This window comes from Varanus komodoensis, unplaced genomic scaffold, assembly GCF_004798865.1.
Source record: "Varanus komodoensis strain SLA01 unplaced genomic scaffold, ASM479886v1 scaffold130, whole genome shotgun sequence".
In the NCBI taxonomy this organism is placed as follows: Eukaryota; Metazoa; Chordata; class Lepidosauria; order Squamata; family Varanidae; genus Varanus; species Varanus komodoensis.
This window is the reverse complement of record NW_025335377.1, coordinates 184,642-208,583: the sequence shown is the minus strand read 5'-3', so window position 1 is coordinate 208,583 and position 23,942 is coordinate 184,642. Positions and strand designations below refer to the sequence as shown.

The 23,942-nt window shown below is 51.8% G+C and overlaps 1 protein-coding gene across 4 annotated transcripts in view; it reads right to left on the bottom strand.

Annotated features, from left to right (window-relative positions):
• Nucleotides 1–3,286: 3,286 nt before the first annotated feature.
• The window catches only part of FBXL19 (F-box and leucine rich repeat protein 19), a 31,682-nt gene continuing 11,026 nt past the window's right edge, over nucleotides 3,287–23,942 (bottom strand). For 2 of the 4 annotated variants that reach the window (XM_044422573.1, XM_044422574.1), the window contains 7 exons: nucleotides 23,502–23,534; nucleotides 21,983–22,123; nucleotides 16,872–17,587; nucleotides 12,266–12,429; nucleotides 10,743–10,904; nucleotides 9,290–9,508; nucleotides 7,711–8,407 (listed from right to left, as the gene is read on the bottom strand). In XM_044422573.1, the coding sequence (XP_044278508.1) occupies nucleotides 8,193–8,407; nucleotides 9,290–9,508; nucleotides 10,743–10,904; nucleotides 12,266–12,429; nucleotides 16,872–17,587; nucleotides 21,983–22,123; nucleotides 23,502–23,534 (1,650 nt within the window). In that variant the 3' untranslated portion in view covers nucleotides 7,711–8,192. Of the gene's footprint in view, nucleotides 5,184–7,710; nucleotides 8,408–9,289; nucleotides 9,509–10,742; nucleotides 10,905–12,265; nucleotides 12,430–16,871; nucleotides 17,588–21,982; nucleotides 22,124–23,501; nucleotides 23,535–23,942 lie in introns of those variants that run through there. The other 2 variants (XR_006413939.1, XM_044422575.1) reach the window with 2 other exon arrangements.

The following is a 23,942-nucleotide window of genomic DNA, read 5'->3' as shown; positions in this document are numbered from 1 at the left end:
AGTTGGTGGGGATTACAGGAATCAATATCCAAAATATCTAGAGGCTACCAGGTTGCTTCCCCAACCCTGGCCTACACGTGACTGGCAAGAACTCTCCATGTTTTCAGCCAGGGGTCTTCCCAAGCCCTGCCTGACCAGGACTGACCCTGGGACCCAAAGCAAGCCCTCTGCCCTGGAGCCACACACCCCAAGCAGTATAAACTCCTGAGGGCTCATTGTACAAAATCCGCAGGGGATGAATGAGTTCCTCTGGAAATTCACAAGCATAATATCATAAGCATAGTAAGAGAGGCGCTGGCCTAGGACAGAGAGAGCAGGAGCTTTTTCAATGCTCTACACATTTTTGTTGTCCCTCCAGCTGCCTTGGGCTACAACCCTGGGCATTCCTGATGGTTGTGTATATGAGCTAGGATTGAGAGAAGTTGAAGACCAAAGCATCTGGGAGATATCAAGTGGGAGGCGGCTACCTTAGAATGTTTGTTCCTTGGCCAAAGGAGGAATCCTACCCCCTCTCTGCACAGGTCCCACACTCCTTGATGGATGCAGAAGGGCCCTTTCATTGACTGGGACCCACACAGGTCCCTCTGCCAGAGGAGTACCAACACAATCGTCTGCTACACCAGAGTCTACTCCTATATCACCTTGATGGCCGGGGCTGTGACACATTAAAGACACTCCTGGAGGGAGTTCTCCAGTACTCAGTGGATTAATGCTGCATCAGAAGATGGGAGGGGGGCATCTCAGGTAGCTGATCTTGCGTATCACGAAATGGCAGGAAATGCTTATTTATTGCCACATTTTTACTGCTAGGAAGGAGAGAAGCTACATTTGTGAGGTTTTCTCTGCCCAGTGCAAAAGGGGCCTTCATTAGCCCTGAGTGCCACACCCCTTCCTTGGGGAAGGGGGGAGTTGGTTGCTCTGGCTCAGGCAGCAAAGCATCTTGCTTCATCCTTGCCCAGAATTAAGTCTCAGAGGTGAACTATAGCCCCCCAGGTGGAGGACACGATTGTATAAGCAAGGCATACAGGAACTTATTTTGGTTGTAAACAGGGTGTTCTCCGTCTTCTGACATGCCTAGATATAGCTTATTGCTATGCCAGTACCTCTGAACCTTTTTATAGCATTAGAAACCCTGTCAAAACCAGTATCAACCTAAAGCAGCGGAGATCTGGATCCAAAACTGCAACCTGACCCCTCAAGCAACGGATTTAGTGGGGCTCAAGCTACATAATTTTGGGTGAAATCTGAAAGGCACCCCAAATTCATCCCCTGGGCAAGTCATGGGCCATCTCAGAGCACTATCGGTTTAGATGAAGAATACTCATGACATCACTTGGTGCTGGTACAAGGAAGAAATGGTCAGAAAAAGCATTTTTTGGGGGAACACAACCATCCGTTGCAATTTTGCAGCAAGTAAAATAACTTGGGGGGGGGAATTGGGCCAGGAGCCAAAGCCTATAGACATATTTCATACCATTTTCAGCATAGGTAGATACACCCTTAATATTGCAGCCACCTAATAAACTCACCCATGTTTGGAATAATAGTGGATTCCTAATAATCCAATTTCTTGAATACGTGAGAGTTAAACCTGCTGCAAGCCACTCTCTTAGCTATTAAACCAAACACATTTAAGAGGACTCAAATAACTATTGGAAATGGTTTTTTGGAGCAACAGAAGGCCAGGGTTGTCTTGCATTAACCCAAAGGTGGCTGTAGGCAGTCAATCATTAGTCAAATAATTGACTAATTTTAAAATTTCTTACTTTGTATGTTTTTAGTGATAATGATTTGTATATACATTTCATTTGTATATTTCGATACCCTGAAGGAGAACAGTTCCGAAACACACTGTGGTTTGGGGTTGTTTGGCTTTCTGGCATCTCAAGGCAGCTTCTTCCAATCTGATGCCCTGTCAGATGTGTTGAAGTACAGCTCCCATTATCCCCAGCCAGCATGGCCATGATGGGAACTGCAGTTCAACATATCTGGAAGGCACCAGGCGAGAAAAGGCTGAGCAGGGAGTAAGCAAGTTCAAACTGGAAGAGAGACCGTTTCTGTGGGATTTTAATTGTGGGAACCTCATTCTCTTTCAATCCCCTGCCCTTGTACATCCACGTGAGCTAAACTGTAAAACTAGATCTCTGTGTACACAGCTGGTTTACAACATAATTGAATTTGAAATGTTGGTCTCCACAGTGAAAACCAGTGCGGTGAGGTAATTAAGAGAATCAGCCCTAGCCTGAGGAAACCCAGCTTGAAGTTCCTAGTCATCCATGAAAGTCACTTTCAGCTGAATCTACCTTGCAGGGTTGGTGTGAAGATGTAAAATGCGGGAGGGGCTATGTACCCATCACTGAGCTGCTAACAGGAAAGGCAGATAAAAATAAAGATGCACCCCTGCCACAAAGAGCCAAGGCTCTAATCTTATATCCATTTATCTAGCAGTACTCCACATTTAACGGAGGACTTGTGACAGACTTTACGATGACTCACAGCACTGGCCTTGCCCCTTCTTTCACCCACCCCTAAGAACTGAGTAATGCTCAGCACTGCCTTTGACCAACTGGAACATGCATGCAGGATTAGGCCTGGTTTATATATGCAGCAAGTAGGAAGTGATGAATGGACCAAGCCCTTTCAGACTGCAGCTGGGCAAAGTCTCATTTTTTGAATGCACGTTGCCCTGCAAAAATCTAATGCATCAAGCCTCTGCGAGTAGAAGCTAGCATATCGGGGAGAAAGGGAACTTCACTGTCTGCTAGATTTTACTTGCAGGGAGTTGTATACTTTTTATTTTTTAAAGAAATTGCTATGCTGTCTTATGTGTTGCATCAACAGCCAGAGACCAACACATGCAGAACGATTCCCACAGAAACATAAATGGGTTCCTGAGGGCCCCTGGTATACATCCTCCAAGGAACTCTCTTCTGATTCAGGGCTAAGGGTTTTTTCCAATTTTAATTCTGGTAAAGGGTCTTTGAAGGGCATGTCAAATATTTGGCAAGCGTCAGTCCAGACCATGTACCCACTCCAGGCTCACACCTCCCTATCATCCCCACCATGCCAGGAATGTCGCACCCACACACAAAACAAAACGAAATTAAAAACGAAAATGAAAACAAAAGGAGAATTTATAAAAACATATTTCCAGAAACCTTAAGAGAGAACCCATTAAAAATTAAAAAAAATATTTTTTTAAAAAACCCAACATTTTTATTTGCAACATTTTCTTTTGGAAGGAAAATAAAACTGGAGAGGGAAGGAGAAATAATGAAAAACAGGCTTTAAGACCAAAACGCGATTCCTTTTTTGATTTTTGTTTTGTTTATATAGCAAACAGTTATTGTACAATAATAGAACCCCTGAAATTCAGATCGGAACCCGGTCTCACGCCCCCCCACCCCCCGCCCCCATCCAAACAGTCCCGGGGGGCCAGGGATGGAGGTGTGCAGGTTGAACATTGCGAAAGACACATGGCTCCAAACTGGATTTTGATTTTTATATTTTATTTTATTTTGTATTTTTGCTTTCTCCCCCCTGGCTGTCTTTGTCTCGATGGATAGGTGAAGGGGAGAAAAATGGGCACATGTGCGATTAAAATTGTAGCCAAAGGATGAAGAATCAGTTGGCTGCCGGGAGGGAGAGGGGAGAGGAGTGGGAATATAGCTTTGGTCCGCTAAATTGGGAAGAGGCCTGTATTTGCACGTGTGTGTGTGTGTGTGTGTGTGTGTGTGTGTGTGTGTGCCCAGAACATATTCCATGGTATAGCTGCTAGGAAAACAAAATCCCTTAAAACCTTTCATGGGAGACTAGATCCGTGGGATATGAGGAGCAGAAAACAAGAGGATGTTTTGGGCGGAGGAGGGTATCCAAAGACATTCCACCATGTTCTTCTAGCATTCCGGGAGCAATCCGTGTGGGTTTCAGAGACAGCAGCCTGTGTACTGATTGCGAGTATGCCTTTCGCGTGATTGTGGGTGGGAAAAGTTCAGCAGAGGGCCTGGAACGGTGGGCTCCCCCCATCCGCAGTGGGCGCTGGGCTAAACCAAAACCCCTCTCCCGGTCGGTCGGGCCGTCTGCCGACCCACAGCCCCATCCACAGCCGTCGAGATAGTAACACACCCTTTGATGATGTCGGGTTTTTTTCCTCTTCACCATTTCTATTTAAACCTGAGGTATTTTTCTTTCTTTCCTTTTTCTTTTTTTACTTAAAACATCCATTAAAAACAAAGTTTAGGAACAAAACGAAACGAAACAAACCTTAAAACGTGGTTCGAAACAGCACCTCCACAGCCCATCACTGTGATTAGTCGGTGCAGGGAAGCCAGGGGCGGCGGGGGGGGGGTCGACATGGCACAGGGGGGGTGCCCCCCCCATTCATACCACCCGCCGTGCCACCCAGCCCCTGCTGAGCACGCAATGAACCCTGCGTCTTAGTGTACAATTTTGCTTTGTGGCAGGCTCAAAGCCACACGAGGGGTGGGTGGGGTGTTTCCGGGGGGGGGGGGTGAGCCAACTAATCTGATTTGCACCACAGAATACGCAGATTTGGAGTGGGGGGAGACAATGAATGAAAGCGAGGTGTTACAGTACATAATTACGCTGTGCCGAAAATGCAGGTAACGTTTTCCGCGTGACGGAGGATGCTTGACTTAGACCCCCCCAACAAAAATGCGATCTACTGTCTCCCACCCCCATTGTGTTATCCTGCTATGAGACTCTTCAGATACGGAGTACGTCCCTTTAGGAGCTTCTAACGGCTTCCCAAGGAAGGTGAAAACCCTTGAATGAAAAATAAACACCTCTGGGAGGGGCAGAATTAAGATACCTTAGCCCTCTTTGGCTAATGGAGTGAGAGGGAAAGATTTTCTTTAAATCAGACAAATGAAAATAAAACAAACAAGGCAATAACAAAAAGAACCGATTTTCTTAAAACAATAAAAAAGCACCCAACAGAACCTTAAAAAAAAAAAAAAACCACCGAAAACCTCGCCTCCGATTCCACAACCTATCGCTGCGTTTTTCAAGTAATGTTTTAGTAATAAATGAACGTTCAAGTATATATTTCAAAAAAGTTATGGTTACCAATGTGAAAATACAACCTCACGCCCTCTTCCCACTTCCCAATGCGCAGGTGGAGGTGATGTGCCAGGTGGCTTCTGACTGTCCACAGAAAGACACTGGGAAGCGGGGAAAGAAAGGGGGGAGGGACAGAAGGAGGGAAAGAGATGAGAAATCTTGGTAAGGAGTAAAACGTGGGCATTTGCGGGGAGACTCTAGGCCTGAGGGGCCTTGGTACCCCCCCGTTCCTTGCCACCCTGTCCAACGCTCCACAGAATCAGATCCCTGTCACCTCTAGCACATCAACAACAAAGCAAAATGGTTGTGGGGAGGAAATAAAAGGAAGTGGGGCAAAACCGACTTATAAGAGAGGTAAACATGGTGCAAGGGAAGAAGAACTGTATTAACCATGAAACCCCACCTACCCACCAAGGAGCAACATGACCGCGAACAGACATGTCTGGAACATTCTTTTTGCACCGTTTTTCCCTACAGTATTTATCTTCCCTGTTCCCTTAAAAAATAAAAAAAAATACACATACAAAACGGGAAGAGGTTCAAGTTTGAAACTCTGTGACAGAGGATGACCAGAATTAAGGTAAGACCCGGCCGACCCCAGCCCAAAATGTCGTGGCGAAGAACCACGCTGCGGCTGCCTTCCCTCAGTTTCTCAAAAGTGGTTTTTTAAAGCTTCTGGATCAAAACAAAGGGGGAGGGGATAGAAGTATCTGACAGCTGCGTTTCCTTTTGGGACGGGGTTTGAAAAAAAAGTAGTAGTACAGTGATACAACATATTGAGTCCATCATCGTTCCCACCCTAAAGGTGCCCCAATCTCCACAGGGCCGTTTTGCAGGACCGCACAGGGGAGAAGCAGAGTTTGGTCATGGTCGAGGGCGCTGACCCAGGCACTCCACATCTGGGGGTGAGGCAGGAGGAGCGGCCAGCTGGGGAAGGTTCCTGGGGGGAGCCAGTATGGTGGACTTGCAGTGCGGGGAAGGGTGCGACTGGAGTGTAACCGTATGCTGCTTGGGGGGGGGGTGCGAGACGCAGGATGGGGAGAGGGCATCTATTGTGTGTGCGGAGGCAGGGCAGTTTGGATGAGCAGGAGTGCACACACGGCCGTGGATCAGGCTGCGAACGAACACGTGGCGTCCTGGACAACGGCTCAGGGCCGCCGTCCCTGTTGTCCCTCTCTCCGGTTCTCCTGGCATCGGCGCCCCACATTCTCTGACTCAGGTGGGGACGGAGGGCTTCTAACATCACTTTCACAGTATGGCCCCCTCCTGCGAGAGAGAGGGGTGCCCGCGTAGCCTTTGTGGCACGGAACGCTTTGCCCCTACTGCAACGGGCGAGTGAGAAGGGGCCCTAAGAACTGCTCTGCATCTGGTAGAAAGGGCTGTGCCACTTCGGTCAGCTGGGCATGGATGCACACAGTTAAGGGTGTAACAGGCCTCCTCATCAAAGGTCTCCTTTGTAGGTATGGAGAGGTTCGATGGCCCACCCTTCCTGATGCGCTGCTTTAGTCACGCAGCGAGCCTTTTATGTGGAAAGACCTTGCAGAAGACAAAACTTCCTCTGCGTGTGCAAACAGATGCACATGTGCAAGCTCGCACCCCCACTTGTGGCCTGGGGTGGCGCCAGAACGAGGACGAGGGCTGGGCCGCGCACGGCGGCTCTGCCTGCTGTGACCCCGTGGGGAGGCGTTCCGCTGATGGGGAGCAGCCAGAGCTTCTCCAGGCAGAGCAAAGAACTGCCCGGCGCCGCCCCCCCCCCGCCCCGTCTCCCCCACACGCGTGCGGCACGAGGATGCCGGGGGGATCAAAGGTGCACGCTGGAGCATTTCCGAAGCGCTCTCCTGAGGCACTGCGTGTGCACGAGGAAGCTTCTGAGAAGAAGGGGGGACGGGCGGGGAGGGGGGCGGGCTCCGTGGGGGGGGCGCCGCGCCGCGGGCCACGAGCGGAACGTCCCTCCGAGTGTCCATTCACACGCGGGGCTTGTGTGCGGCTGTGCGTGTAAACAATACGGCAGCAGAGGCAGTGTGTGGACGGACTGCAGCAGGGGCATGCCGTGGTTTGGTGCGGGGGAGCGAACGGCGCTCCATTTAGGCACTCAGCGGGGGCGTGCCCCCCCCCCCCGGGACCGTCGGCACATTCAGATTTGGGGAGTGCACAGCGAGGAGGGAAAGGTGGGGAGGCGCATGTGTCAAAATGTACATTTTCTGTGCATGTACCTAGGCCGGAGGAGCACAACCTGTAGGCTCAGCGCCCTAATCTGGCCGTACGAGTGCCCTTTCTGGCCCAGGGATAGTGCAGGGAAGGGGGGGGTCATGTAGACGAGCAGCGCACAGGTCAAGCCGCCCCCGGCCCCAGGATTGGTCCCATGTGATGCGGCAATTCAAGGTCTACACACTGCAATGGGAACAGGGTGTGGACGGCGCTTCGGGGGTGCATCGTGAGACAGGACTGGGGGGGAGTCTAATTATCAGCTGCCTGGTCCTCCCCATCTTTTAAAACAACACTGAGAATGGCGGTTTGTGGGGGGGGGGGGGAGGGGAGGGAGCGAGAAACAGGCGGGCGGGCAGGCAGGCACAGGTCTGCACTTCCAAAATCATAAAGGCAGCATGTGGGGGGGGGGGGGGGGAGGTTCGAGTGCACATCTGCATGGGGTGGGGAGGCGGGGAGGAAAAACATAATCCGACACTGCAGAATCAGCTGCCTACCTCCTGAGCCAGCGTTTCAAGGCCGAGCGCCAGCCGCCCTCCCCCGACCCCACGAGAGCGTGGTACCAGCCGTGCCACGGGCCGGGGGGGAGGGGGGTGGGGCGATGCAGTGCATGGTGGGGGGAGCGCGCCTTTCCCAGCACGGTGAAGCAACAAGGCTACCTCGGGCCCCACTCACTCCGTGGCGGCGTCCTGGAACGAGAGGATGGAGCGAAAGGCAGCCTGTCCCTCGGCAGGCCGGACCCGGGGGGGAGCACAGTCCGCCCCCTCCTCGCTGCACACGTAAGGGGGCGGAGACGCCACTCCGGTTCAGTGCATGGCTTTAAGTAAAAAGGTTCTCTCAGAGTCCGTGTCCGGTTGTCCAACTGGGGAGGCAGAGTGCCCCACGCCTCCACCCCAGGGTGGGTATTAGCTGTCTTTCAGGAGCAGTTTCTCCTCGGGGCAACGGAACGGCGGTGCTGAACCGGGGGCCGGGGGCGCGGAGGTGCTGTTGGAGACGGAGTCCTCCGCAAAGCGGGCGCAGGCCTCCGGCGTGATGTGGTGGCAGGAGCGCAGGTCGATGCGGGAGAGGCGGGGGCAGCGGCGGAAAAGGGGCAGACACTGGTCTGTCAGCCGGTTGCATCCTGCAAGGGGAGAGCGGGAAGAGGAGAGTCAGGGCAGAGCCCTCCCCGCCAGGGAGAGCGGCGGAGCCCCTGTCGGAAGGAGGGCTCCCCAGATTGGACCTTCCCCCTCCGAGGGACAAGGCGGGCATCGCAACGTGATGCGCAGCAGCCAAGCTCCCGGCTTTCAGGCATATGGAGGAGTTTTGAAAAAGAGGTGAGCTAGGACGGAGCTTGCCAAACCCAAGGGCCACCCGGAATGCCTGTGGCCCTTAATTTAGAAGGAAAGTGTACACAGGGAAGGCTGAGTCGCATTAAACCATCCTTTCCCCTTCTGATGGCTTCCAGGTGTTTGGGACTGAGCTAGGCTGGCAGGGGATGATGGGAGAAGTGCAACACACCGGACGGCACTCGGTTGCAGATGCTCAGCTTATGGCTTGGGTGCTGGGTACACCTGTGCTGCAGGCATTACCAGGGCTAAATCGTCATCTGCTGCTCCAAGGAACCATGGGAATTGTAGTTCTGAGGAGCAGGCCTACAGATCGCAGCACCCTCGCAAAATTACAGTTCCCGGGAAATTAAATAATTAAATTTGGAAGGCAGGGGGTGGGGGGGAGTGCAGGGAAGAACGGAAACGGTGACAGGTGAAACGCCCATAAAAACAGCATGCGGCCTGCACGATCAATTGTCTTTTCGTTTGCTTTCTCTCCCCGGGGACAGTTCCTGTCCCTTGCCGGTTCAATGCCCCCTGCAGGTCCCACAGTGCAGCTGGGACTGGGTGGAGGCGACACGGGGTCTGCACAGATGGGAAGTGCTCAGGTCTGGCCTGGAGCCAGCCAAGGATGGATGGAGCCAAGAAGAAAGGCGCCCGGGGGAAGGAGCCCTGCCCTGCCCTCTGCCACTCACCGGCGAGGTTGAGCTCGGCAAGGGTCTCTCGGAGCGGGGAATTAGCAGTGGTCAGCAGGTTAACAGACTGGTCGCCCACATGGTTGCAGTGGCTCAGGTCCAGTTTGGTTAGCTGGGGGGTGTGCCGGATCACCAAGCGCAATGACGAGTCCGTGATGTCCAGCCCGGAGAGCCGCAGCTCACAAACATTCTGGAGCCGGCCCCGACTGTCGGTCTGGCCTAGCGGATAAGTAGGAGGACGAGGAAATAAAGAGGTACGTGAGTCACCTGGACAGCTCTGGGGAGCAGAGCGTGGCCACCGTTCGTGGCCAGCTGAGCAGTGGCCAGAGGATCTGGGGGGAGAGAACAGCTGAAGGAGGGCAGCATTCATGCCGCGTCTCATGAATCTCTCCTGTGATCCAAGGGGAGGATTAGGAGACGGTGGAGAGGCAGAAAAGGATGTTGAATTGAGATGGCCCAGCCTTGTTCATGGCTCCTTCCAGACATCGTGGCCTCCAGCTCCCATCAGCCCTCGTCAGTTGGGAGACTTCAACCAAACTGTCTGAAGAGCACTGGGTTTGTGGGGGCTGATGCAGCCCTTGGGGCCCCACCAAGGCCTCCTTGCTGACAGCAAACACCCAAGAGCTTAGAATAGTCTTCCCCATCCTGGTTCCCTGTTACACTACAGCTCCCAACATCCCAGCTGACAGGCTACCAATCTAACACCCTGAGGCTACCTGGATGGTCACTTGGCTGCATTCTGGCTCCACCACTTTCTCTGCCTACATGCCATCCGATATTTTCCTGGCTTTCTCCTCCTCCTCCATTGGTTTCTCCTCCATTGTGAAACACTGAAATGGCTCTCCTGAGGCCGAGCTACCAGCAGGACTAGCAGTAAAGCTAACATACGCAGTCGTCTGGAAACTGCCCGGTTGCTCTGGCCGCACCCACTGGAATGCAGTCTGGGAAAGCCTCTTCCGGGAGGCCAGCCCACGCAGCACCTGGCCAGCCCGCTGAAATGCAGCCCCTGCCAGCCACGGACGGTTGTGCCGACAACCCGCCTCCACGCACCATGATGGCAGGCACAAGGCCGAGAGCAAGGAGGCTGTGGGCACTCCTGGTGGGCTGCGCTACCTGGCGACTGGGCTCACGCTAGGCCCGATGGGACAGCCAGTGGCGCAGGCCTGGCCTAACGAGGGAGGAGGCTGCCATGGGCCCCTGGCCCTCCTCCTGGCCCAGGAAGTGGAATGTCCAGGAAATAATTTGGGAAGGCAGAGCAGCGGCACATGCCAGTCTCTGGCGCTCAGGAGCTCGTCCGTTGTTTGCTGGAGGACGGAGAGTGGAAAGAGAGAGCCAGCCTTCTCTTCCTTTCTGCCAGGGAGTGTTTGCTGCAAGGAGCTTCCACCAGGCACGTGGGCATTTCCCCTGCCCGCCCACCCGCCCGCCCGCCCGCCCGCGTGTTCCCAGTTTTTACCCGGCCTGGCGTCCGTGGCAGGCAACAGCAGCTCGCGGAGGTGCGAGTCCTTGACGTCCTCGATCCAGCGCAAATCCAGGAGCCGTAGGGAGGGGAAGCTGGCTGTGCTGAGTGCCGACACAGAGCACCAGGAGCAGCCTGTCAGGATGAGCTCTTTGAGGCCTGGGGGGACGAGGAGAAAGCACTTGGGAGGGTGAGAGAGCCACTCAGGAAGTGTCCCTCCTCCCTCCCGAGAGATGCGACCAGCCCTCCCCCAAAGCGACCCTTCCTGCCCCCCACCCCACAAGAAGGCCTCCCACTGCAGACGAACACGGGGTCCTGGGCCGGGATCCAAGGAACGGCAGGCAGCCCGTTTCCCCTTCCTGCTTCAGGGCCTCCTGCTTCCCCATCCCAAAAGATACCCCAGACAGTAGGGGAGGAAGTCCAGGGGAAAGTGCCCCAGCCTATAAATATTTGCACGGACGTGTCCTGCTGCTCACACAGAGGGTCTTGGCCCTGCTGCCTGGTCCTGGCTCGCTGCCCACCCTACTGCACTGCCTCCCGCTTTGAGCACTCTCGCCCTCAGGGGTGGGGTGTGCTCACGCCTGGTGTGCACCACCTGAGGCTGCAGACAGAGTGGCTCCCAGGACTGAACATACCTCCCCACAAATCCGTTCTGTCCCACACAGAAAGCTCACAATCCTGGGGAAGCTCGGCTCGAAAGCCTTGCCCCACCATGCTAGTGTCTGCTCTGCCCCCACTTTCCCTGGCAGGGGAGAGCCTTCAAGCATGTGAGCCCCTTATCTCCCATCTGCAGTGGTGCAGCCCAGAAAAAGGTTTACTGCTGCAGTTCCTATTAGGCCTCAGGGAACCCGAAATTCCTTGCTCTTTATTCCTCCCTCTTGTTCCAAGGTAGACGGTCCCTCAGAACCCTGAAATTGCCCAGTATTCCCCACCCAGAAAGCCACACCCCAGTCATGCAGAACTCAGCCCTACTCCTACAGGCATTTTTATTTGCCCTGAGTGGAATGACACCAAAATCAGAAGTTGGCTATCCTTCAGTTTAGGTGCTTCTCAGCTCAAAAAGGAAAGCACCCAGATGTGTACAGATCATGGATTTTAGGGCTGATTGGAAACAAGAAAAATGTGTATTTTGTGGGGGAAAGACACAAAGACAATGCAATTTTTCATGCACTGTTTTCAAAGCAGCATGATGTAGAAACAGTCTGGAAAGACGCACGGTCATGCACATGAAAAACATGAAGACTGCTCTGTCCAGTCCTCTCCACTCCTACTTTGCTCGGGGTTTCCTCCCCATCAGTCTCTGCTGCGGTACAGAGAGTTAGCAGTGGAAAGCATCTAGAACATCTGGGACAGAAGAAGGCTTGCAGACACCTTTGCCCCTCGCCTGGACTTCTTGTCTATTTTGAACACAGCACACACCACCTCAACAATACCTGTTCATCTAAAGACACTGAATAAACAAACACTGACTCCCACAAAGCCTTCCTCTTCCCCCTTCTGCCACTGCCCGGCAACAATACCTTGTAGCCTGTTTAGAAGCCACATCAGCTGCTTTTTGGAGATGTTGGTCCAGCTAAGGTCAAGACTGGCAGGTTGCCGGCGGATGATGCCACTTAGCATGGAGGGGGTAATGGATTTCCGACGGCTCAGGTCAATGTGTGTCCAAAGCCGCTTGTCACAGCACCTGCAGCAGCGAGGGGTGGGGTGCAGATTGGCAAAAAGGAGAATGGTAATTCAGTCTAATAAGAAAGACCTACAGGCAGGAAGGTGTGAGTGGAAGAGAGTAGATCCTAAGTAGGGATAAACAGATTGTTCTGATTAAAACAAATCAGTGACTCATTCAATAAAGCTTGCATTCATTGCTCTGGTTCATAAATGACACTAACCCAAGGTACGGCTTGTCGAATTATGGGTGGTTGTGATATGCAAACACAGCTTCAGTAAGGAATCATGATTTTGTAAGCATGAACAACACAGCAGGAAAACCCAAGATTTGCATTTGCTGGGCTGTGAACTCTGGGTTGTCATAACGTGTGAACGCAGAATCGTAAGTCGTTCATGGGCTGTTTTGCCAGGCTACAGAAGCAGATATAAAAGACACACACACCCCTACTTTACCTGCTAGTACTATAGCACCACAGAGAGAGAGAGAGAGTGGGGGGGAAGGAAGGAGGAAACAGGGAATAAGACCCCCCCACACACGCACAGTCTGTTTGATCATCCATTAGACAAACCTTGAATAGGGCAACAAATGATATGTCAAATAAATCATGGAGCAATGTTGGTTTTCCAGAAAAAGTAGAACTGGAAAATTTCCCAGTGTTCCAAATAATTAGTTCCACCACTTCTTAGTAGCTTCCTGTAAGTGTCTTGTGTTTTTTCAAGGCAGTTTCTACATGTTGTTAAATGCTTTCCCGTTCTTGTTGAATTGTTAACATATTCCTGCCCACCTATTTACAGTTACCAATTCCTTCCTTCCTTCAGTGTTTTCATTGTACTGATGCCACGTGCTAGTCTTCTTGTGTTTTGGCAGTATGGCTTAGCTCAAAGTAACCACAAGCGCTACATGACTGACTACTCTTACGTTTCTAACTTCCTGAACTCAAGAGGTTCTTCTCAGGGAAAAGCAAAAGAAACCATAATCAAAGTCTTTGAAACAGTTTCCCTTCATTTTGTTACTGAGGAAAGTTAGCAAAAGAGGGGATATGTACCATGTACAATTCCATTCTCCTGGCCCAGCCTGGAGCCAATTGCATGTGGCACAGGAAGCGGGTGTCAAACCTCTTTTTTCTCATTTCCCTGATGGGCAGCTAAGCACTAAGTGTGGGTCTGCCAAAGCTTGCCTTAGAAGGATTACTTCTAGAAATTCACGTTCTACACTTAGTTCATCTAATGATTGACGGCAGCACAGCAGCCTAGACAATTACAGATAAACACAGGCATGGATGGCGCGGACAATTTCCTATAAAAATATCAAGCATTAGAAAAGTCTGTGTTTTCACATCACTGAAATCATGGATCAGTGTCAGGCGCAGCCTAGAAGAAAGAAAGAAACCGAGAAGCAAGAAAGTTCCCCAGAGTTGAGAAATCTCAGTTTCAATCAATCTCAAAGAAATCTCAGCTAATCTAATCATTTGAACAGACCTTAATAGAAGGCTGGGAAATCTGTGGCTTGCCAGAGGGACTCCGACTCCCATCAGCTCTTCTCAGCATGGCCAATGGGACCTGGGACTAATCAGTTGGAGCCCTTTATGACTGCGCGGTCTCTGCTCCAGCAATAATCAGATCAGTTACATTAGCTTATCTTTGCATAGGGTTGCAATCTGGGTGCACAGGCGCGTGCATCTAAAATTTCTTTGGCCTTAGTGGCCATGGATGTCACAGCAAGCGATTTGCTAGAAAATCCACCCCTTCTATGTGCATCCTGAACCCAGAATCCAAAAGGGTGGCTCGCCATTTGCTTTTCTTAAAGGCCTTGTTTCACGGTCCCCTGCTAATGTGTTGGACCACAGCAGCCTTTGCATCTATCAGTATGACCATGGCAACTGGGAATGACTGGAACTGCAGTCCAACACATCTGTAAGTCCACCAGGTTGGGGAGAGGCCAGCATATAACATTTTCCAGTCATATGTTACATGATAAATTGGAGCAGCTTTTAAAAATCTATCTAAAAGGGTGTTTTCCCCCCAGGAGTGCTAGAGCAAAGTCCCAGAAGGAGCTTGACCACAGCCTCAAAGTGCATCTCAACCACAGGTGCCCTCAAGGGCACAATCTCAGCACATCTTGGGTAACAGCAACTCCTTGTAATTTTGGAAAGGAGGTTCAGTAGGCGTGGCGGTGGCCCCCCTGTGGATGGATCCTCAAGACATTGCAGGATCCTCCACAAAGCACTGGTGTTTCACAGCAGACCTTCTGGGGTTTCTAGGGCTAAGTGAATGTAGATATCCACTAAAAAGCCCCACGTCATGGAATAAAGGCATGGAGAAAGTACCACTTTCTAATGCAGGGGCAGGCGATGTGCACCCTCTAGATGGTTTGGCAGGCATCTCCCACGACACCCAGCCAATAAAGCCAGATGAGGATGGTAACCGCAGGCCAAAATGTCTTGCAGGGCTGCAAGGGACCCTGTCATAATGACAGAGAAGCACTTGTGGGTTTTGAGGGGCTGCTTCGGTTTGGCTGTCTTAACTGCCATACAGAATGAGACAGGCATACTTAAGATAGAAGGAAAGCGATGTTAATATAACAAATAAAATTCAAGAAATTAAACATTTGCAACATGTGGGAAAAAGGTGTCTTGCTGGCTATGCACTTTCTCCTTTAGCAGAGGTGGCGTGCCAGCGTACACTTGTTGCTGAGGAGCCGGGCAGGAGGTCCCCCAACCATCCTGCTCGAGAGAACCTGCAGAGAGCTGGTCTGCCACCTTTGGTCTGAGTCAGCATGGATTTTCTTATGTCATGCAAAAAGCTTTGACTATTTTTCAGAATTGTTTGGCTTACGGCCTTAAAAAAAAAAAAATCCAAAGTTTCAGGCGTGGACCAGTCCCAATCTGGCTGGTGATTCAACCTGGATTTTCTGTGCATGGTCCACCAAAAAGTTCTTCCAAAATCTTTCCAAGGAAGTCAAAATGCACCAGCAGTTTCAACAAAAAATAAAAGCAGATTTACACTCCATTTTACCAAATCTTATTCTTTTTGGGCCCCGTCTTGCAAAACACTCGACAGACTCCTTACATTTGCAAGAGAAGACGCAGTATGTGACAAAACACTAACACAGAGGGGAACCCTATGCCTCCTGGTGCACAGGGTGAAAACCGAGGCCTCAGGAGCCTCCGTGTGGCGAGTTTAGGACTGGTGGAACACGCGGATGGCTTCCCCAAGGCAAAGAGCAAAATAGGGGAGACAGTTTAAAGTTTGCTTTAAAGGAAGCCCATGTGTAGGTTTAGAAATAACAATGTCTGTGTGCACAGATATAGGAGGGCCACTGAGAGCTATACACACACGTGTGCAGCAGGAAAAGGCCTCGCTTTGCCCTCATTCCCACATGCCAAGAGACCCAGGCAAATCACACAGCCTTCGCTGCAAGCAAGTCTCATCAACGGTTCCATTCCAGCCCCTCTCAGGGCCACAACTGAGACAGTGGGCTCGGCTTTCGTTGCTGACATTCAAAGGTGACACATACTGTGTAGGAGGGCTGCCTCTCAGGAAAGGGAAATGCAACTATCTTTAAGACCAGGGAGATCCAGGTTCAGAATCAAATCTCAGCCACAGACCCAGCCGGTCTGACTTGGGTCAGTCACCGCCCTTCTTCCCAGGGCTGTTGGGCAGATAGGAGATCAGGGAAGGGGGGAAAAACCCCAGTGGTTCTGCCCATGAGCTTCCAAGGGGAAGGACCAGAGAGTAAATGCAAGAGAACAATTAGGGTTACCCAGGAACAAAACCAGGATGGCGGAGAAGAGGTGTGACTCTCACTGGGGCAAGGCATGGCCTGCCCCCACGTCACAGGGGGGGCAAGGCATGGCCCTCCAGATGTTGCCGGACTGCAACTACCAGCAGCCCCAGCCTGGAGGGCGAAATGCATGAGGGTGACAGGAGTTACAGCCCAATAGCTGGAAGGCCACACATTCCTCACCAGTCTTGCACTCGGCCTGTAGTGCCAGTGAACACGCCGCGTCCTTTGCGGCTGTGTGAATGCTCACCCTTCGTCCTCACATGGGAAAGCACTCTCCCCTCCTGACCCCGACTGCGGTGGGGAGGCCACGCGTGGCAGTGGACCGCGTGGGGCCAGCGGAACGCATCTCAGTGAGTGTGCGCAGGGAGGAGCTGGGCAGGGCGAGGTTCCCCGCCGCAGGCACGCACGCAGCACCCACCACTGGGACAGGCGTCTGGCAAGCGCGGCCACTGCCGGCACGCACCGGCTGCTTTTCCCTGCCGCTCTCTGCAGGCCTTGCAGTATGAAGCGCACGCACGCTCGCACGCACGCCCCCGCTTCATGCCAGGAGGCCTGGCACACATGGCCTCGAAGACCTCTCCGCCCACGCGGGGGGCTCCCGAGAGCGCCCCGCACCGCTCCTCCGGGTGCTGCCTGCACTCTCCCGGGACAGAGGCGCCTCTCCGCCCACTCACCAGCGGCTCCACGTCCGGCACACCCTCATGCAGACGCACAGCTCCCGATAGCTGAGGTATTGGAAGACGGCCAACCAAATGTCCCGCTGCACAATGTGGTCAGAACCGCTGTCCAAGGGCAGGGAGTCGGGTTCGGGGCTGTCGGGGGGAGGCCGGACCACGTGCCGCTCCAGCTGCAGCAAGGGCTTGGGCGGGGAGGGCACCAGCGGCCAGTGGAGGAACTGAGTCCGGGCCACCATGCGCAGCCCTGTCTGCCCAGCGGGCCGGCCCGCCTTGCGCCCGCCCACTTGCTGCTTGGCCCGCTCTGTCCCCCGGCTGGACGGGCGATGATTGTTCTCTTTCTCCTGAGAGTTCCCCCGAGCTTTCGGTTGTTTGCCATTCCGCGCTGTCTCTGAGCCACCGTTGCGCCGCCCACCCTCCTCTTCGTCGTCCTCATCCTCGTCCTCCTCCTCCTCGCTGGTGCTGAAGCCCAGGGCAGCCAGGCGCTGGGAACGGGTGGCTGGGGAGGCGGCCCGGCTGGACACCCCCCCGCTGGAGCCGTCCGAGCCCCGGGAGTCCGTGTCTGAGTCCGAATCTGAGCTGGAACTCGAACTGCTGCTGTTCTTCACCCTCTCCAACATCTGGCACATCTGCTTGAAGCGCTCCAGCTTCTCCCGCTGATGGGACTTGTCTGACTGGGACGAGGGCTCCAAAGGGCCTTGGGGAACCTTCGGCTTCTGGTGAGAAAGGAAGGAGCTGGTGTCAAAGTTCTTGTGCCACCTAGTGATTCTTTAATTGATAAAATTAGCCTTCCTTAGCTGGGCTACAGAACCTATCACCTCCAGCCAGTATTCCTGCTGGATGATAGGCCCTGTCATCCAACCCATATAGATAACATCCGATGAAGAAAGACCGACTTCGGCCTTCCTCTGTGGGGACATTTACATTGGCTGCATTTACAACCAGGAGTTCTGATCCAAGGACTGAATTCCATTTAGGAGATGCTTTTGGGGTGGGGGGGGTGGGTCACATTCTAATAGTGGATGGAGCCAAAGCCTAAAGGGTGGGGCCAGAAACACCTGCCTATTTTAGCTCAAAAGCTTTTACTGCCGGTAGCTGAACGGTATGAGGAGCATTTCCCTTTCAGAATGGGGGGAAAACCGTGCAAAAGAAAGGAAGCCAGCCAACAACGAGCAGCAGATGACAAGGGCAGGGCCGTCTGGGAAAGTGTGGAAGGCCAGGTGGGGAGCCCAGTAGGGCCAGACAGGATGCTGGGGCTCTGCACCCCGGTTTGCACTTGTGGTGGCAACAGGCTCTTGCCGTAAACAGAGAAGTCCAGGCAATCCTGTCGTTATCTGGTTGCTCATAAAAGCCGCGACCCTGGCCTCCCCTCTGCTGCCCACCTCTCCCAGACATCACACGAAACAGACACGCAGCCCTTGGCAGCAGCACACTCTGGGAGATCCAGCTATGGTGCTCTGCCTCACATGATGGAAGGAAGGCAGAATGTCAGTGCTCGACCAGAAGGACATGCCTGATTTCTGCTTATGTCTTCCAACCGCTCTGGCAAGGAATCCCTTCCAGTCTGAGGGTCATGTTCAAATTCTGAACAGCTCTTGAAGGATGCTTTCCATGGTGGGTGGGTCAAAGGCAAAAGGGAAAGGGCCCACAATGTGAAAGCAGGCAGCCTTCGGCAGCTCAGAGCTCTCCTGCACAACAACTAAACTTTGAGAGAGGCATTTTAAGAAAATGCAAATGGAAAGCTGATTGGGGGTGGAGTCCTCCGAGAAGTTCAGAGAGTTGGATTGGGACCCTGGGGGGCTGATTTGGGGCCAGGCCTGAAATCCCCAGTCCATATGCTCTAGCCACTATTATTCATGCCTCAGGAAGGTGCCAGTTTAGACAAAAGCAATTGGAATTGCCTATGGAGAAGTGCCATCCTGAGCTGCCCGTTATCTTAGACAGCTGGAACCGATCAGCTTCCAAAAGGCCTTTGCTGACTGCTGCTCTGTTGCTGGGTACAATTTTAAAGTGCTGGCTTTGACTCAAGGAGGCTTCTGCAGCCGGGGACCCAGAGACCCAAAGGACACCAGCTCCTGTATTGGTCCTGCACAGCCTGGGACCTCGCAGCTGCACTGGACAGCAACTCTCGCTGTCCCACAGCCAGCACAGAAACATAAAACAAAGAAACAGAGCGAGTCAGAAGGGGTCTCCCGGGCCATCCAGTCTGACCCCTGGCACCAGCCGGCTCCGCTCACGATATGCCCACCATGTGCATGTCCAGCCTATCTTTGAACACCCGCACCGATGGGGCCTCAACCACCTCCCGGGGAAGCCCATTCCACACCCTCGGGGTCCTAACCATCAGGAAGTGCTTCCTGGCATCTAAATGGAACCATGGAGGGCAAAAGGTTGGGGAGGGCTATCCAGTGGGGAGCCAGCTTCATTGTTAAGTTCCTGGGCAAGGTATCTGATCCAGACAGCCTGACCTGTGTAAACGAAATAGACCATTCACGGGGAAAGATCTTCTTAGTGGCATGGCCCTGGGTGTGGAACTTCCCCTCACTCCAGATCCAACTGTCAAGATTTTACTTTACCATTGCTATCAAAGTCTGATAAAAATAACTCTCTTTGGACCAATGAGTGAATGGTACCTCGGCGAACTCTGCTCCAAGCTGCTTGTCTGCTGTGCTCAGCTTTGTAAAAACGTTCACTTTCTTAATTGCTTTGGAATTATTTAAGTAATTGTTTGCAACAAATGCTGGAGAGTCTACAGTCGAAAAACAAAATTATCCTTAAAAACCACCATAAAATTGCTCAGAAATTGACCCAAGTCTAAAATCTGGTATCATCTGGAAAGAAGTCTTCTAAAAAACATAACCAGGGATGGGGCAATATTTATTTTATTTCTTAGATTTATATCTTGCCTTTCCCCCCCTTTTTTAAAGAAAAAAGCAGCTTACATCCTTTTCCTCCTCCTACTCTCAATCTTATTCCCACAACAACAACCTGGTGGGGTAGGCTGGACTGGGAGTCTGTGACCGGCCCAACTGGCTCCATGGCCAAGTGGGGACTAGAACTCAGATCGCCTGAGTCAGCCCCTGCGCCGCACTGGCTCCCTCTACAGTTTGAGCATCAAGGGTTAGTACCTGCATGCTGTACTTGTGGCCAGTAAGTCACCACCTGCCTTGAGAAAGGGAAGCTATACATCAGTGCTAAGTGAGCAGGTGCCCGCCAATGTTTTTGGACAATGCCCACAAGCTCCAGCGAGCATGGCTGATGGTCACAGACCATGAAGGGTGTAGGGCCAAAGACGATCAGGTTACCTAAGACTGCCTTAATTAAATAAATGCAGATGATCAAGAAAGTGTGGGGCTCTCACAAGAACCAAAAAGCCTGCAACCATTGTTTGCATCTTAAGAGTACAGAGCACATCCTCGACGTTGGGTGGGTCTGTGTACACAGATATATACAAAGCACGCTGCAAAGATCTTTCCCTCACTGCCATAACTGGTATGCAGGGATGCTTGACCCAGTCATTTCCGGGCTTGCTTAAATTCTCAAAAAATCTCTCTGAAGCTTGTTCTGGTTCATTCCCATCTTCAGCATTTTTTTTTTTTTTTTTGGCTTGTTCAGACGGGGGAGCTGCAATTTCTAGGGTGTATTTTTCAAAGCAGGCACTTCCTTCATCCCACTGACTAAAACATGAAAAAACACAAAATTTTTACAAGTGGACTTTTTGCAAGCAGGATTGCAAATTTCAGAATTTGCAAACTTTTCCCAAAACAAACAAATAAGCACCTGCTTGTGTTTGGGACTGCAAACCATTTATGTCCCCAGGAGCTGTGAACAGAAACAAATTTCGCGCACCATTGCCGCAAATGGTCCGTGACTCATGGCTATGGCCCCATCTAGCGGTTGAAGGGAAATTATAGTAAAATGTAAGAAAAAATCTTTACAGAGCACCTGACAACACACACACACACACCCAGTCACCTGCTTCTTTCCAATAAGAGGGGGAATGGTACATTTGGGCACTATGAAGATCACTGGAGGGACACAAACAGGTATCCGTGCTAAAACTAAGCAAAGTCTAGTCAGCGGCAGAAAAGCAACACATGCTACCAAGGAGTCCAAAGATGTGAAGGCCTAGGGAAAAAAAATCTCTAGGACATTTTTTTCAGAGAAAGCATTTTGGAACTCTGATTTTTTCTGGGTTTCCCTAAAAGGCTTCACATTTTTAGTCGGAGGGCAAGGCAGGACTGGAGACTGAATACATGAAGGGTGCGACCCAATGCACGTTCAGACAGAATGGAAAGGCTTACAACTTCAGGCATGCTACACGTGCATAGAACTTTTCTTTCTAACTGTGCATAACCAAATTAATGAAGGAGCACGCTTGGCAGAGCAACCTTGTCCAGCCGTCCCGAACATTCTTATTTGCCCTATAGAATCACGTGTCTTAGGGGTCGACCACCTTCCTTGCCCAAGGAAGGTTCCCCACTTGCTCCCCAGCTTAAAAAAGAAGGATCAGGTCTCGAGGGAGAAGCAAGACCAGCTGCAGAAGACAATGCAAAGCTAGACCAATAGCCGGACTCGGTCTGAGGCAGGTGCCTGCATTCCGCTGTGGCCAGAGGGGCTGCCCCTCCCATGCCGGGAATGGGGCTCCAGATTGCTCAGCCGTCCTCTTTCATCATGGAAGGCAAGGACTATGAACAGCTCTGGGTTTCTGCCTCTCGGGACCGACGGATGGGGAGTAACAAGGTGAGAGGCTTTTGCCTTCTGACCCAGTTTGCTGGCCAGCATGAAAAGCAGGACGCTAGAGGGACCACACCCCAGCGAGGCTGTCGCTGTGGCTTCTCTGCATCCACAAGGCGTCAGGCTGGATGGCTTTCGGAAGTCCTGCCCTTTTCCACTATTCTATGAACTTTAGGGCATAATCCTCTGCCAGTCTGGACAGAACCTGTCAGGACGGTGCGTGCGGCAAGCCGTAGGCCTTAGGACAGGATGGCACCTTCAGCCTATTTCAGCAGAACCCGCCTTCTTTTCTAAAGAAGGGAACAAACTGGGCCCATGGCCATGGTAAGGGCTGAGGCTGACACTGAAGCCCGCCTTCCCGCCTGGCCTCTCACCTCCAGGTCGCTGGCCGTGATCTGGTTCAGGTGGATGGATGGGTGGGAGATGGTCCCCTTCACCTCGAAGTCTCCGCTGCCCATGCGGCTCCAGGGCTGCATGGACTGCAGCTTGTTCCCATCGGGCGGCTGCTCAGTGGTCTGGGGGTGAAGAAGGAAGCCCAAATGAAGCATCAAGAGACAGTTTCCTAGTCACAGGCAGCAAACATACGAGCACCGAGTCATTTCAGCCTGTCTGTCCTTGGTTTGGGAAAGTTTGAAAGTTTAACATGAATTGAGGAGGGCTTTTTAAAGAGCTGCCTGCATGTTTTATGGTATATAATCAAGCATACAGAGGAGCAGCATCACAGCAACGCAGCGAGGTGGTTCTGGATCATTTTGGATGTGGTCAGTCTGAAGCTAAAATCTGTCAGAATGATAGACTAGAAGTATAATGTTATGGTTTTCCAACTTTGTCTGGAGGTGGGAGAGGGTTATTCAGGCCCCCTGCGGCACTGATCCTGAGACTCCAAAGGCCAGGGCAACACCTCACCCCACTGCAGTTGGCATGGCAAGAACCATGCACACGGGCCCTGGAGAAGCGAGAACGGGGCAAGCCAGGCGAAGGGAAGGGGAGCAGGCCGAGGCTTCCTTCCCTCCACTTCCCCGGCGCTTTGTCCAGATGGCCATCAGGGACAAGGCAGGGGGGTGTCAGGGCACCAGATATGCACAAGCCTCTGAGCCTTGACACAGCAATTTAAAAATAAGTTCAGAGCAAAATGCTTTGCTTGCCATCACAGCTGCAGATAAGGCCAGAATAGTGCTCCTAAAGATTAGAAGCCAAAACATGTAGCTTTAATTACATTTAAAAGATACTGTGCTGTTAGTTTATCTCTCTCATATATTTGGTGCAGTTTTTGAAAATAAATTTCTTTCTGTACTTACAGATGGGGGATACTGTAGAATTCTATATTGTGAATAGATGTGAGAATGTTGGATAGGAGTGAGTGTGTAATAAACTTTCCACATAATGGACCAAAAGACTACCTATAGTTGAAACACGTGGGTATTTTAGGTATCAGATGGCATAATTGCACACATTCATTCTCCTTTCTTGTATTATGTGATCACTTTTTTCAACCTGTCCATCTCACCAGTTTATTTATGCTTACGGATTTATTGTTTCTGTGTTTTTAGTTGGATACATTTCTCATTGGCTTGCAGAGTCTGAAACAGCTATTACCATTTCTGTCAAGCTGGGTGTTATTGCAACACCCATCAGCCCCAGCCAGAACAGGTAAGGGTGAGGAGCTGCAGTTCCAAAGCGAGAGGCCTGTCCCTGATTTGTGTGAACCAGGCCAGAGAGGGGCTCAGGATTCTGGAGGAAGGAAGCTCTTGGTGGGCCAGGTGGAGCCTGTGAAATGCTCAGCCTGCTTGGCAAGGTAGATTCTCTCCAGACTTTGTCACAATCTCCCTGCTGTCTCACCCTAGTCTTGCTCAATAAAACCCACCTGGGCAGAAAAACTGAAAAAGCACTCACCTTTTTCAAATGCTTTTCCCGTGTGCCTTTTAACTGCAAGAAAAAGAAACGAGGTGTTGGGATTCTGGACCAATGTATGATTACCTAGAGACCCAGGAGAGACGCTAGGGAGCTTGTAGTAAGGATTGGGGCCTTCCACTTTGAATGGTGGGAGGAAAAGTTAGTTAGAGCAAGTTATCAGGAATAAAATGGAGCTCTGGTATCTATGAGAAGAACATTCTGGAAGACACAGCAAGCCACGGACAGGACTCTCATCCTCCCCTTTGTCCTTCCATCCAATACTTGTGGTCAACTCTGACAGCCAAAACTTTTAGCCTAATCACCAGCTAGGAATGCAATTGTTGAGCTTAACAATTGCTGAGCTTCCTCAACCTAGTGACCTTCCAGATTTCAAACTACAGCTCCCACCTGGCTGGGAATGATGGCAACTGAAGTCCAAAA